The sequence below is a fragment of the Lithobates pipiens genome, unplaced genomic scaffold, assembly GCF_037356315.1.
Source record: "Lithobates pipiens isolate NorthernLeopardFrog02 unplaced genomic scaffold, aLitPip1_a1.2 Scaffold_55, whole genome shotgun sequence".
Taxonomy (NCBI): Eukaryota; Metazoa; Chordata; class Amphibia; order Anura; family Ranidae; genus Lithobates; species Lithobates pipiens.
The window spans coordinates 2,906,795-2,921,625 of NW_027507877.1; the positions used below are offsets into that span (position 1 = coordinate 2,906,795).

At 41.9% G+C, this 14,831-nt stretch overlaps 1 protein-coding gene across 3 annotated transcripts in view; it reads left to right on the top strand.

The window, feature by feature from the left end:
- LOC143957719 (cytosolic phospholipase A2 gamma-like) overlaps positions 1-14,831 on the top strand; it is a 160,236-nt gene that overhangs the window by 116,575 nt on the left and 28,830 nt on the right. For all 3 annotated transcript variants that reach the window (XM_077467417.1, XM_077467416.1, XM_077467418.1), the window contains 2 exons: positions 1,548-1,598; positions 4,759-4,854. In XM_077467417.1, coding sequence (XP_077323543.1) covers positions 1,548-1,598; positions 4,759-4,854 — 147 coding nt within the window. The remainder of the gene's footprint in view (positions 1-1,547; positions 1,599-4,758; positions 4,855-14,831) is intronic.

Consider the following 14,831-nt stretch of genomic DNA (forward strand, 5'->3'; position numbering starts at 1 on the left):
CACCAATCACCTTGTATAGATTTCAATAAAGCCAGACAGCCATTTCTCCTCTTCTCTCTCCCCCGTTTCAGCTGCTTTAGTGAAATCTACACAGAGGTGATCAGTGCTTGTAACTGCCCCCAAAGCCGCACTGATCACCGCTGACTGTCCCTGTATCCTCCAGTCCCCCTCTGTTCTGCTGCTGTCCCCCTCAATGTCCCCCTCCGTTCTGCTGTCCCCCTCTGTTCTTCTCGGTGTCCCCTCTATTCTGTCCCCCTCCGTTCTTCTCTGTGTCCCCCTCCATTCTGTCCCCCTCCGTTCTACTGTCCCCCTCCATTCTCCTCTGTGTCCCCCTCCATTCTGTCCCTCTCCATTCTGCTGTCCCCCTCCGTTCTGCTGTCCCCCTCCGTTCTGGCCCCCCTCCATGCTGCTTTCCCCCTCCATTCTCCTCTGTGTCCCCCTCTGTTCTGTCCCCCTCTGTGCTGCTGTCCCCCTCCATTCTGGCCCCCCTCCATGCTGCTTTCCCCCTCTGTTCTCCACCGTGCCCCCCTCCGTCCTGTCCCCCTCCATGTTGCTGTCCCCCTCTGTTCTCCTTTGTGTCCCCCTCTGTTCTGTCCAACTCCGTGCTGCTCTCCCCCTCTGTTCTCCTTTGTGCCCCCCTCCGTTCTGTTCCCCTTCGTGCTGCTATCCCCCTCCATTTTCCTTCGTGTCCCCCTCCATTCTGTTCTCCTCCGTTTTGCTGTCCCCCTCCGTTTTCCTCCGTGTCCCCCTCTGTTCTGCTGTCCCCTCTGCTCTCCTCCTCTGCCCCCTTGATCTTTCAGGATGGAGAGCGGAGGTAGGAGCTCCTTCCTTTTCCAAATGAACAGTCAGTAATAACTGACTCTGTCCATTCACATAACTGAAACTTTGTTACCTGTGTTTATGATGCTTCAGTTTATGAATTGAGAGGAGTCTCTGTCTCCTCTCCATTCATTTTCAGTGCAGCTGAGGCTGCTGAGCAGGGACTGGGAAACGTGTCCTCAGTCCCCTTCCCTGTCTCAAAGGGGAGATGTCAGGGGTCTGTTAAGACCCCTGATATCTTACCAAAACCCTCAACAGGACTAATATTAATAAAAAAAAAAGAATTGCAATAAATAATAAAAATAAATTGATTGTAAAAAATAATAAAAAATAAAATAAAAATACACACTGACACTGTCCACTCCCCCCCCCCCCCCCCCTTTAAAAAAAAAAACATTGTAAAAAAAACATAACAAAATAAATTAAATTGTAAAAACAAAAAACTACTGACACACGTTCCACTGTCACATGACATGACAAATAAAGTATCGGTAATCGGGGTCGGCGAGTATTTGAAAAAAGTATCAGTACTTGGACTGGAAAAGTGGTATGGAGACAACCCTACAGGTTACAATGTAGCAGTATAGAACATCCCATTATTCTTCATATGACATGTGATAAATCTCCCATCCATTCACAAATACATTTCCATAGAAAACTGTCTTTTATTCTTCTGTACATGTGACATTTGGGGTGATACTGATGGCATCTTGTTTTATTTTGTCCAGAAATAATAAAGAACATGGAAACCCATTCTTCCTTTTTGGATTCTCTGAAAGGTATGTTGTGACAGTGGGGTCACTTTGGACACAGGGTGAATAAAAGAAACCCCCCGATATGGTCTGTGATAGCCATATTCAAGGCTGTATATACATTGTATATAGATTGGATGTATACTGTACATGGGGGTTAAGTATCATTGCTGTGAGGAATTAAGTTGTTTTGCATTTCTATTGTTCATTTAAGTCTGTCCTTGTGTGTATTGTAAAGGGCCAGACAGACTGGCTGCCAACCCTTTGTGAAAAGATGTGTATTGGGTGGGATCGTTTGAAGCCTAGCAGACGTCAGGATGAGGTGTGGAGTCTTGGGATGTGTGGGTGGAGCTGGGCCCTTGTTCATGTTAAAGCATGTGCCTTGAATTGTGTATAAAGTTACAATGTTGCTCTTTAATAAAGTCATTCCTACTACAGAAGAGACAGAGTGCGTCTCGTCTTTTTGCCAGAGGGGTCAGCTCCTATAGGAAAGGGTCGTTTAGCTGTGGATATTGGCAGCGAGTGGATGTGTGTCTAGGAGGGGGAACATCGTAAACGGCGTTAACCCCCTTTATATTAGGGGTGCCGTTACATATGTAATACAGGAGGACTGATTTATAAGATGAGGCGATATTAATGTCATCTTGTTTTATCTAGAACAGGGGTCTCCACATGTTCATGTATAAATATATAAGGGGATATGATCTCCATGTATAAATACATAATGGTGGATATGATCTCCATGTATAAATACATAAGGGGGATATGATCTCCATGTATAAATACATAAGGGGGATATGATCTCCATGTATAAATACATAAGGGGGGGATATGATCTCCATGTATAAATACATAATGGTGGATATGATCTCCATGTATAAATACATAAGGGGGGATATGATCTCCATGTATAAATGTATAAGGGGGATATGATCACCATGTATAAATATATAAGGGGGATATAATCTCCATGTATAAATATATAATGGGGGATATGATCTCCATTTATAAATACATAAGGGGGGATATGATCTCTATGTATGAATACATAAGGGGGGATATAATCGCCATTTATAAATACATAAGGGGGGATATGATCTCCATGTATAAATACATAAGGGGGGATATGATCTCCATGTATAAATATATAAGGGGGATATGATCACCATGTAAAAATATATAAGGGGGATATAATCTCCATGTATAAATATATAATGGGGGATATGATCTCCATTTATAAATACATAAGGGGGGATATGATCTCTATGTATAAATACATAAGGGGGGATATGATCTCCATGTATAAATATATAATGGTGGATATGATCTCCATGTATAAATACATAAGGGGGATATGATCTCCATGTATAAATGTATAAGGGGGATATGATCACCATGTATAAATATATAAGGGGGATATAATCTCCATGTATAAATATATAATGGGGGATATGATCTCCATTTATAAATACATAAGGGGGGATATGATCTCTATGTATAAATACATAAGGGGGGATATAATCTCCATTTATAAATACATAAGGGGGGATATGATCTCCATGTATAAATACATAAGGGGGGATATGATCTCCATTTATAAATACATAAGGGGGGATATGATCTCCATGTATAAATACATAAGGGGGGATATGATCTCTATGTATAAATACATAAGGGGGGATATGATCTCCATTTATAAATACATAAGGGGGATATGATCTCTATGTATAATACATAAGGGGGATATGATCTCCATGTATAAATACATAAGGGGGGATATGATCTCCATGTATAAATATATAAAGGGGATATAATCTCCATGTATAAATATATAATGGGGGATATGATCTCCATGTATAAATACATAAGGGGGGGTATGATCTCCATGTATAAATATATAAGGGGGATATGATCACCATGTATAAATATATAAGGGGGATATAATCTCCATGTATAAATACATAAGGGGGGATATGATCTCCATGTATAAATACATAAGGGGGGATATGATCTCCATGTATAAATATATAATGGGGGATATGATCTCCATTTATAAATACATAAGGGGGGATATGATCTCCATGTATAAATACATAAGGGGGGATATGATCTCTATGTATAAATACATAAGGGGGTATGATCTCCATGTATAAATACATAAGGGGGGGATATGATCTCCATCTATAAATACATTTAGAAATGCCTCCTCGAGTCCTCTGGACTTTCTTCAGTTCCCCGATATCCCAAAACTGAACTGCATATTCCAGATGATGTCTTATTAATGATTTGTACAGATGATCTCTCTGTCTCTCTCTCTCTCTCTCTTTGCAGTCTATACCTCTCTCTCTCTCTCTCTCTCTCTCCTCTCTCTCCTCTCTCTCCTCTCTCTCCTCTCTCTCCTCTCTCTCCTCTCTCTCCTCTCTCTCCTCTCTCTCCTCTCTCTCAAAACCCAAATCCAATAAGGGCACCAAACAAGCATCCGAGAGTTTAAGTTTTTTTTTAATGATAATTGATTCATATCAGGACATTTCTAGTGCTTTTTAGGGGGCCAAGAACACTTCGCCTTCATCGGGGGTGAGGAATTTGGACTTGGTGAGAAAATACCAAGTAGATCTACGATTTCCTGATTTCATCATTTTCAGGACTTGGGTCAGTGTTAATGCAGCAGAAACATTTTTTTTTACCCCTCCAAACATAACTGAGGAGAAGATATTGAAGTGATCTGGAGATATCCTTATATTTTTTTTGTAGACCTCATGAAGGGAAAATTTTAAACCCCTAAAATGCATTGCTTACTTTTTGGATTGTCCCACCGACTTTTACTGAAATGAAGTCAGTGGTGAGGCACTTTACATGATCCCACAAGCCAAGGAGATCCTGTGTGGTGTGGAAACCGTCTTCTCAGAAGCAGATCCTTTACATCAACATCAATACTATAAGAAATAATACAAGTGAGATGACCCTACAGATCTGACGCTATTTTCCACTTTCCTCAAACATGGGATATTCTCTCCATTTGGCATGTGTGGGGAAACATGGTGGTGCCCAGTGAAGTATTTGGAGGGTCATATACATGTGGATCATGTACGCTGTTTTGCAGAAAGTTACCGTAATACTCTTCTATTCATTTTCTCTTGTCTGACAATGGTTCAGGTCGCTTTTAAGATTTTGTTTTAATTTTCTCTAGATATCTATGACGATGTCGTAGTGGTGAAGAACATCGCAGCTTGTCTTTTGGAGTGGAAATGGGGAACAACAAACAATTTTCTCTACAAATACAAAGGTGAGTGTACCGTATGGGTGACATCGTAACAAATAAATATTCTCTAAATCAGAAACTGATTATTGACCACCTGATAGGATCCATAGTTCTAGATGGTGTAGGACCTCCCTGACCTTCCAATCTCCAGTTCCAGTAAGGTCCGATTCTTTGACATGAAATTGCCTATTACAGAGATAAGTTGGTGGCCAGCCACTTCTAATGCTTTCATGCTTTCCATGAAAAACCTTTCTCTGGTTGTGGATAGAGTAGGGGAGAATTTCTACCTTTTTGTTATATTTTATTTCCCTGTCTATGTTCCCATTGGGGAGATTCCCTTTCTCTATTTGCACTGATGACCATTGGAGGTCTGTCAATGTAAACAGACAGATCTCCATTCAGTCAGGGGAGAGGAGACTGATCTGTTGTTCATACTAAGTATGAGCAGTGATCAGTCTCCTCCTCCTGGCAGTCCCATCCCCCTACAGTTAGAATCACTCCCTAGGACACACATTTAACCCCTTGATCCCCCCAGTGTTAACCCCTTCCCTTCGAGTGACATTTATACAGTAATCAGTAGCTATTTATAGCACTGATCGCTGTATAATTGTCAATGGTCCCAAAAAAGTGTCAAAAGTGTCCGATCTGTCAGCTGCAATGTCACAGTCCCAATAAAATTTGCAGATTACTAGTAAAAAAAATGAAGAATAAAAATCTCCTAGTTTGTAGACACTATAACTTTTGTGCAAGCTAATCAATATATGCTTATTTTGATTTTAACAACATACAGGGATATACAATGTAATACTGACATATAATCACACACACAGGTTGGACTTGATGGACTTGTGTCTTTTTTCAACCTCACCTACTGTGTAACTATGTAACTATGTAAGTGTCCTATTATTAAAATTCAGCAGCTACAGTATGTATAGCTGCTTACTTTAAATTTTTGGAGGGAGGGACATTGCTTTAAGGGGGATGGGGTGGACTTCCTGATCATGTCCCCACTGTGATTGGCTGTTAGTGGTCACATGATCAGGATCCTTTTCTCTTGGTTCCTGATAAGTAGAGACAAGGGATGAGCCAATGCTTCAGGCATTCGGATGAACATCCAAACCTTCTTCTCTCCAGTCAACTGTTCAGCAGGAGCCAAATTAGATATATGACAGTTTCCCGCTGTCAATAGTTGCTAAGAAGGCATTTATAGTAACAGCTGTTGTCACCACCAGAACCATTGACTTACATGGCCAGGAATCCCTGATCACAAAAGCTACAGAGGGGGGATAGCAGTGATAGTCCTATAGTGAAGATAGCATTGCCCATATATGGCCTCTGACGTTGACCAAATATGGTTGTATGAGGTCATTTATAGTCCTTATTCCCAGTGTTAGAATATCCCCATGTGCAAAGTTCCCTAATCAACAATCCTCTTCAAGTAATTTTCTCACCAATATCATAAATACTCACCAGATAGTAAGACCCCCTCTTTTATAATGGGTCAAATCACACTTGTGCTCAGCTACAATCCCCCTCTCCTTTTCCCTCCATTGCTTGTCACACCTTCTGTTCAATAATTCCTCATGGAAAAACAAAAACCATCATAAAGTGATACTATCAAACCGCAACCGTGCTTCCCCACACTTTGCTTATTGTGCGCACATAAATACGTAGTGACCTCAACACTGTGCCACCAACACTCTTCCACCATCAGGTGTCCTCTCATGCAATGGAGCCTCACCAGAGCCTTGCAAGCTTAATCGGTCTAGAATGCACCCAATCGTCATTCTCCTCTTCTCTGCTACCTTCTCCAGAGTCACCATTCCACCTCATAAAAAAGAGATTCCAATAGTGTAGTATTTTTATGTAAAAACATATATATTTTTTTTCCAGTATGCTTACATGTACAAGGGAAAGCTCACACATCCATTAATAGATGGCCGCACTGCAAATTCCAGTCCCTGCTCTTGATAAAGTCTAATGGAATGAAACGTGTCAAAGGAAGTGATGTTATCACAGGAAACAGAAGTGTGTCACAGGAACCAGAATTTGTGGTGCAGCCATCTTTGTGGCACTAGATGGCGCTGATAATATAGGAAGTGTGGGAATGTTCATCCTGATTGTACCGATGTTTTGTTAATTCAGACAACCAACGTTCTATACATCGGCCCCTTACTGTCTCTTCTGCATTAAAAAGCTTGCTAGTTTACACTTACATAAAACCTGTAGATTTAAAAATCTTATAAATGACTTTAACAACCTAAAGTTTGTGTGAGATTTTTGTGTATGGCTTTACATATTCTCCCATTTGGAAATTCTGAAAATATTTGTAAGAGTGTCTCTTTTATTTAACTTAAAAAAACTGATGAACCAATAGAATGCCCACAAGTGCACCTGAACATGTTTTGACTTTCTTTTGTGTGATATTATTATTTTTCCTTTCAATTCGTTTTTTATTGGATTTTATAGTTTCACAATAGATGAGAAAACAGTAGAGTTAAGGCACTTATTACACTGCGCCCAACCTGGTACATGAGCTCAATTCCCAGTAAATAATTTTTCAACAAAGATCTTGCTCAAGGTAATAATATGGAATAGGTAGTGGAGAAAAGATAAAGTTAGTAACGTAACGTAAAAACAATTTGACAATTCAACAAACACAGTCAGATACTATTATGTCACACTGCAATCATATAAAGAGTGGTGTCAATAGTCTGAGAGCTTCAAATACCCCACCAGCCAAGGACGCCATTGGTCAACAATGGCCAAGTATTTACCAATACTGGACGCAAAGAATACTTAATTTGTTCCATGGGTATTTGTCGTTTGGATAACCACCTCTATAACTGGGACCTTAGATTCCTTCTAGTAGTCCTTCTAGTATCGAACTATGGTAAGACATGCTGCCAACAGAATATGTGATACCAAGGTTCGAGATGCAGGAGGAATAGACTCTATTTCCAGGGATAGTATTGCCATACCTGGAGCTGCTGGAATTTTCAGTCCTAGAACCCGAGTAATGAGATTAAAGACTTGGGGCCAATATTTAGACAGTCTTGGGCAAAACGATATAATATGTATTAAGGTCTCCCGAGCCTCCACAATTTCTCCAGCAGTTGGGAGATGTGTCTGGGGAGTATTTAGATTAGTCCATGTGGATTTAGATTAGTCCATGTGAATTTAGGTACCATCATCAAAATGTTTTGGGTCAATTCCCATAGGTTGGTGTTTTTTGTAGAGGCACATTTAGCGCTCAAGGCCCTCTTCAACCGCTTAACAGAGTATTCTTTAGCAAAGTCTTGCTCCTAAGCTAGGATTGGAGAGGATTTGATCAATTATTTTTTATCTTGGATTCTGTGTATAGAATAATGAAATACTCTTGTTTTTTGTGTGAATAGTTTGATAATATTGGGCTATTTGTCAGGGAAAAGATATAGCCGGACTTCGGGTGTTTTTTAATAAGTGGGCGATTTGAAGGTATTGATAGTTTCTAGTGGAATTGTCACGTACCTGGTGGTTGAGCCCACTTATGCAGGGAGCAGCTTCTCGTATTCCTCTGGCTTGAGAACCCCTGATAGAGCAGACAGGGGCTCGGGAGTGCAAAGGGGCACAAGTGCCTGACACCAAGTGCTGTCACATGGCATGCACCCATGCTCACTATCGCACATGTGTGTGCTCGTGCGTGCTCCCGTTCGCACTTGCATGCGCGTGTGCCGGATGGCTCTTTTGATGGGAGTTTTGTGCACAGATCTTCTACTGTTAGTCAGATTACTGGGATGTCTTCCTTGACATTGCCCCCCTCCAAGGGGCAGCCTCCGGATGCCCAATTGAGCCATCTTACTTGGGTGCGCCTTCTTGAAGGCCAGAATCAGTCTTTCTGCGTGAATGTTGGATTCTGGCTCCCATAAATTGTCATCTGGGCCATATCCTTTCCACTTCACCAGGTACTGGACTTGATTACGTCTCTTCCTGCAGTCCAGGATTGACTCCACTTTGAACTCAACCTCCCCATCAATCAGTAGTGGTTCAGGAGGACCGGTGTTTTGGTTAATGAAGGGAACCAGAACGGTGGGTTTAGGTAGAGCTATGTGAAAAACAAGTGAATCCGGAATGATTCTGGTAGTTTCAATTCATATGTCACACTGTTGATTTTATTTTTCACAGGGAAGGGACCTACAAACTTAGGGATCAATTTCTTGGAAGGGCACACCAGTTTTAGGTTTATGGTCGACAGCCAAACTTGATCTCCAGGTTCCAAATTAAGTCCCCCCCTTCTTTTCCTACAGAAGATCTCCTTATAGTATTCCTGAGTTCTTGTCATTGCTTCTTGGAGTAATTTGCTGTTGGTACTGAAAAAATTCAGTCTCTTGAGCGGCTGGTACTGAGCATTCTGGGAAGTTGTTTGACAGAAACAAGGGGTGAATCACGTAATTTGTGAAGAATGGAGTTTGCTTGGTGGCAGAGTGGACTGAGTTATTGTATGGAAATTCAGCAAGAGGTAGGAGAGGAACTCAGTCATCCTGAGAGAATGAAGAAAAACACCGCAAGTATTGCTCCAGCGTTTGGTTTGTCCTCTCTGTCTCTGGCCATTGGTTTGAGGATGGTATGTGAAAGAGAAAGAGAAGTTAATCCTCAGGGAACCACATAGTGCCCTCCAGAACTTCGAGGTAAACTGTACCCTCGGTCTGAAATAATATCTGCAGGAATCCCGTGGAGCCTTACAATCTCCTTAACCACTTGACCACTGGGCACTTAAACACCCTTAATAACCAGACCAATTTTCAGCTTTCGGTGCTCTCACATTTTGAATGACAATTACTCAGTCATGCAACACTGGACCTATATGAAATTTTTGTCCTTTTTTTCACACAAATGGAGCTTTCTTTTGGTGGTATTTAATCACCGCTGGGTTTTTTATTTTTTGTGCTATAAAAGAAAAAATACAGAAAATTCTGTAAAAAAATGAATTTTTCTTAATTTCTGTTATACAATTTAGCAGATTAGTAATTTTTTCTTCATAAATTTTGGCCAAAATTGATACCACTACATATCTTTGGTAAAAATAAGTACAAATTGGTGGATATTATTTGGTCTTTGTGAAAGTTATAGAGTCCACAAGCTGTGGTGCCAATATCTGAAAATTGATCACACCTGAAGTACTGACGGCCTATTTCAATTCTTGAGACCCTAACATGCCAGAAAAGTACAAATACCCCCCAAATGACCCCTTTTTGGAAAGAAGACATTCCAAGGTATTTCGTAAGAGGCATGATGAGTTTTTTGAAGTTGTCATTTTTTCCCACAATTCTTTGCAAAATCAAGATTTTTTTTACTTTTTTTTTTTTTTTCACAAAATTGTCATATTATCAGTTTATTTCTCACACAGCATATGCATACCACAAATTACACCCCAAAACACATTCTGCTATTACTCCCGTGTACGGCGATACCACATGTGTGAGACTTTTACACAGTGCGGCCACATACAGAGGCCCAACATGCAGGGAGCGCCATCAGGCGTTCTGGAGCACCCAGGACAATTCTGACATTTCTCTCCTACATGTAAAAATCATCATTTATTTGGTAGAAAATTACATCGAATCCCAAAACATTATATATGTTTTTTTATCAAACACCCTGGAGAATACAATGGTGGTCGTTGCAACTTTTTATCTCGCACAGTATTTGCGCAGCAATTTTTCGAATGCTTTTTTTTGGAAAAAAAACAGTTTTGTGCTTAAAAAAAAAAAAAAACACAGTAAAGTTAGCCCAATTTTTGCATAATGTGAAAGATGAAGTTACACCGAGTAAATCAATACCTAACATGTCACTCTTCAAAATTGCACAGGCTCGTGGAATGGCGCCAAACGTCGCTACTTAAAAATCCCCATAGGCGACGATTTAATTTTTTTTTTACTGGTTATATGTTTTGAGTTACAGAGGAGGTCTAGGGCTAGAATTATTGCTCTCGCTCCAACGTACGCAGCGATACCTCACATGTGTGGTTTGAACACCGTTTTCATATGTGGGCGGGACTTACGTATGCGTTCGCTTCTGCATGCGAGCACATGGGGACAGGGGCGCTTTAAAAAAAAAAAAAAAAATTTTATTGTTCATTTTACTTTATTTATTTTAGTTTGACATTTTTTTCCCCAAAAATAAATTTTTTGATCACTTTTATTCCTATTACAAGGAATGTAAACATCCCTTGTAATAGGAATATGGCATGACAGGTCCTCTTTACAGTGAGATGTGGGGTCAATAAGACCCCGCATCTCACCTCTAAGCTGGGAAGCCTGAAAAAAAAAAAAAAAAAAAAGATTCTGGATTTGATAGTATTGGCGAGTCGGTAGAAGCACCAGAGGGCGGCGGGGGGGGGGGGGGGGGGGGGGTCTATGGCTGGGTATTGCAGGGTATCACCGACTATGGCTGGGTATGGCTGGGTATATCAGAGTATGGCTGGGTATCTCAGAGTATGGCGTTGCAGAGTATTGCGTTGCAGAGCATTGCAGGATATTGGAGGGTGTTGCAGAGCATTGCAGAGTGTTGCACGGTATTGGCGGGTGTTGCAGAGCATTGCAGAGTGTTGCAGGGTATTGGTGGGTGTTGCAGGGTATTGGTGGGTGTTGCAGAGCATTGCAGAGTGTTGCAGAGCATTGCAGAGTGTTGCAGGGTATTGGCGGGTGTTGCAGAGTGTTGCAGGGTATTGCAGAGTATTGCAGGGTAATGCAGAGTATTGCAGGATATTGCAGAGTATTGCAGGGTATTGCAGGGTATTGCAGAGTATTGCAGAGTATTGCAGGGTATTGCAGGGTATTGCAGAGTATTGCAGGGTATTGCAGGGTATTGCAGAGTATTGCAGGGTATTGCAGAGTATTGCAGGGTATTGCAGGGTATTGCAGGGTATTGCAGGGTATTGCAGAGTAATGCAGGGTAATGCAGGGTAATGCAGAGTAATGCAGAGTAATGCAGAGTAATGCAGAGTAATGCAGAGTAATGGCAGGGTATTGCAGAGTATTGCAGTGTAATGCAGACTATTGCAGGGTATTGCAGGGTATTGCAGAGTAATGCAGGGTAATGCAGGGTAATGCAGAGTAATGCAGGGTAATGCAGGGTATTGCAGAGTAATGCAGGGTATTGCAGGGTATTGCAGAGTAATGCAGAGTAATGGCAGGGTATTGCAGAGTATTTGCAGGGAATTGAGGGGTTAATTTTCGGTGAGCAGCGATGTGGGCACTGCAGATGCAGCCCACATCGCTGCTGACACCGATCTCCTCCCCCTCCGCTGTTCCGATCGGTACAGAGAGGGGGAGGGAGGAACCGGCGTCATAACATGACGCCGGTTTGTTTACAAGTGATCACTCCGTCATTTGACGGAGCGATCACGTAGTAAACGACCGCGACGAGCGGCCGTTTACCGTGATCTGTGATGCGCCGGGTACTGTGGACCCGGCGGTCACGGATGCTCTCGAGTGCGCGCCCCAGGGGGCCCGCGAGAGCGGAATTCTGGGAGGACGTCATATGACGGCCTCCCACAGTTAACCACTTTCAGACCGGACCATTTTGCTGGTAAATGACCAGAGGTCTTTTTACACTTTGGCACTGCGCTGCTTTAACTGGTAATTGCGCGGTCATGCAATGTTGTACCCAAACAAAATTTGCGTCCTTTTCTTCCCACAAATAGAGCTTTCTTTTGATGGTATTTGATTGCCTCTGCGATTTTTATTTTTTGCGATATAAACGTAAAAAGACCGCAAATTTTGAAAAAAAATGATATTTTCTACTTTTTGTTATTAGAAAAATCCAATAAACTCAATTTTAGTCATACATTTAGGACAAAATGTATTCAGCCACATGTCTTTGGTAAAAAAAAAGTCAATAATTGTATATTTATTGGTTTGCGCAAAAGTTGTCACATCTACAAACTAAGGTACGTTTTCTGGAATTTACGCAGCTTTTAGTTTACGACTGCCTATCTCATTTCTTGAGGTGCTAAAATGACAGGGCAGTACAAAACCCCCCCAAATGACCCCATTTTGGAAAGTAGACCCCCTAAGGAAATTGATAAGAGGCATGTTGAGCCCATTGAATATTTTATTTTTTTGCCTCAAGCGATTGAATAATGACAAAAAAAAAATTTTTTTTTTTTTTTACACAAAGTTGTCACTAAATGATATATTGCTCACACATGCTATGGGCGTATGTGAAATGACACCCCAAAATAAATTCTGCTGCTTCTCCTGAGTACGGGGATACCACATATGTGGGACTTTTTGGGAGCCTAGCCGCGTACAGGGCCCCGAAAACCAAGCACCGCCTTCAGGCTTTCTAAGGGCGTCAATTTTTGATTTCACGCCTCACTACCTATTACAGTTTTGAAGGCCATAAAATGCCAAGATGGCACAAAACCCCCACAAATGACCCCATTTTAGAAAGTAGACACCCCAAGCTATTTGCTGAGAGGCATGTTGAGTCCATGGAATATTTTATATTTTGCCACAAGTTGCGGGAAAATTACAAACTTTTTTTTTTTTTTTTTTTTTTTCACAAAGTTGTCACTAAATGATATATTGCTCATGCATGCCATGGGCATATGTGAAATGACACCCCAAAATAAATTCTGCTGCTTCTCCTGAGTACGGGGATACCACATATGTGGGACTTTTTGGGAGCCTAGCCGCGTACGGGGCCCCGAAAACCAAGCACCGCCTTCAGGCTTTCTAAGGGCGTAATTTTTTGAGTTCACTTCTCACTACCTATTACAGTTTTGAAGGCCATAAAATGCCAAGATGGCACAAAACCCCCACAAATGACCCCATTTTAGAAAGTAGACACCCCAAGCTATTTGCTGAGAGGCATGTTGAGTCCATGGAATATTTTATATTTTGCCACAAGTTGCGGGAAAATTACAAACTTTTTTTTTTTTTCACAAAGTTGTCACTAAATGATATATTGCTCACGCATGCCATGGGCATATGTGAAATGACACCCCAAAATAAATTCTGCTGCTTCTCCTGAGTACGGGGATACCACATATGTGGGACTTTTTGGGAGCCTAGCCGCGTACGGGGCCCCAAAAACCAAGCACCGCCTTCAGGCTTTCTAAGGGCGTTACAGTTTTGAAGGCCATAAAATGCCAAGATGGCACAAACCCCCCCCCCCCAAATGACCCCATTTTAGAAAGTAGACACCCCTAAATTTAGGGGTACACTAGTGAGACTAGGTAATAAATGGCGGGTGCCCTGAAACTATAAAAAAATAACTAACCAACCAGCGTCACCTGTAACAGTTATATGGTGATCACTGGTGAAAGGGTTAACTAGGGGGCAATCAGGGGGCTTTATGCGGTAGTATATGGGGGTCCCTGGCGCTATAAAAAGCTGCGGCGAACCTAAATACCTACCTGCCTAACTAGCGTCACCTGTGACACTAATACAGCGATCAGAAAAACGATCGCTTATTAGGCTGGGTTCACACTGGAGCGATGCGGGAACGCCACGAATGCGCGGCGGGTTCCCGCATCGCATGCCTCCCGGCGGCAGTTCACACTGCCCTATGCGAACTGCTGGGAGTGTCAGTGAAATGTTAATGACACCCCCAGATCAGTTCGCATATCGCAGTGCGATCTGCAAACTTGGATCGCATGGTGTGAACACCCATGCGATCCGATTCTGCTGCGGACCAAAAAAAGGGTCCCGTGCGAGTTTGCGGCGGGTGCGACACGAATTCAGCCATACTATCTGTATAGCTGAACTCGAATCGCACAGAGATCGGATGTGATTTGCACTGCAGTGCGGTGCGAATCACATCCGTTCTCATAAACCGCTGCAATGTGAACCCAGCCTTAGTGACACTGGCGACGGGGGGTGATCACGGGGTTAAACCTTTATTGGGGGGGTTAGGGGGGTACCTTAGAACTAAAGGGGGCTAACCCTAACTGCCCTAACAGTTATTAGTCACAAATGACACCTGCCGGGTGATCAGGGGGTTAAACCTTTATT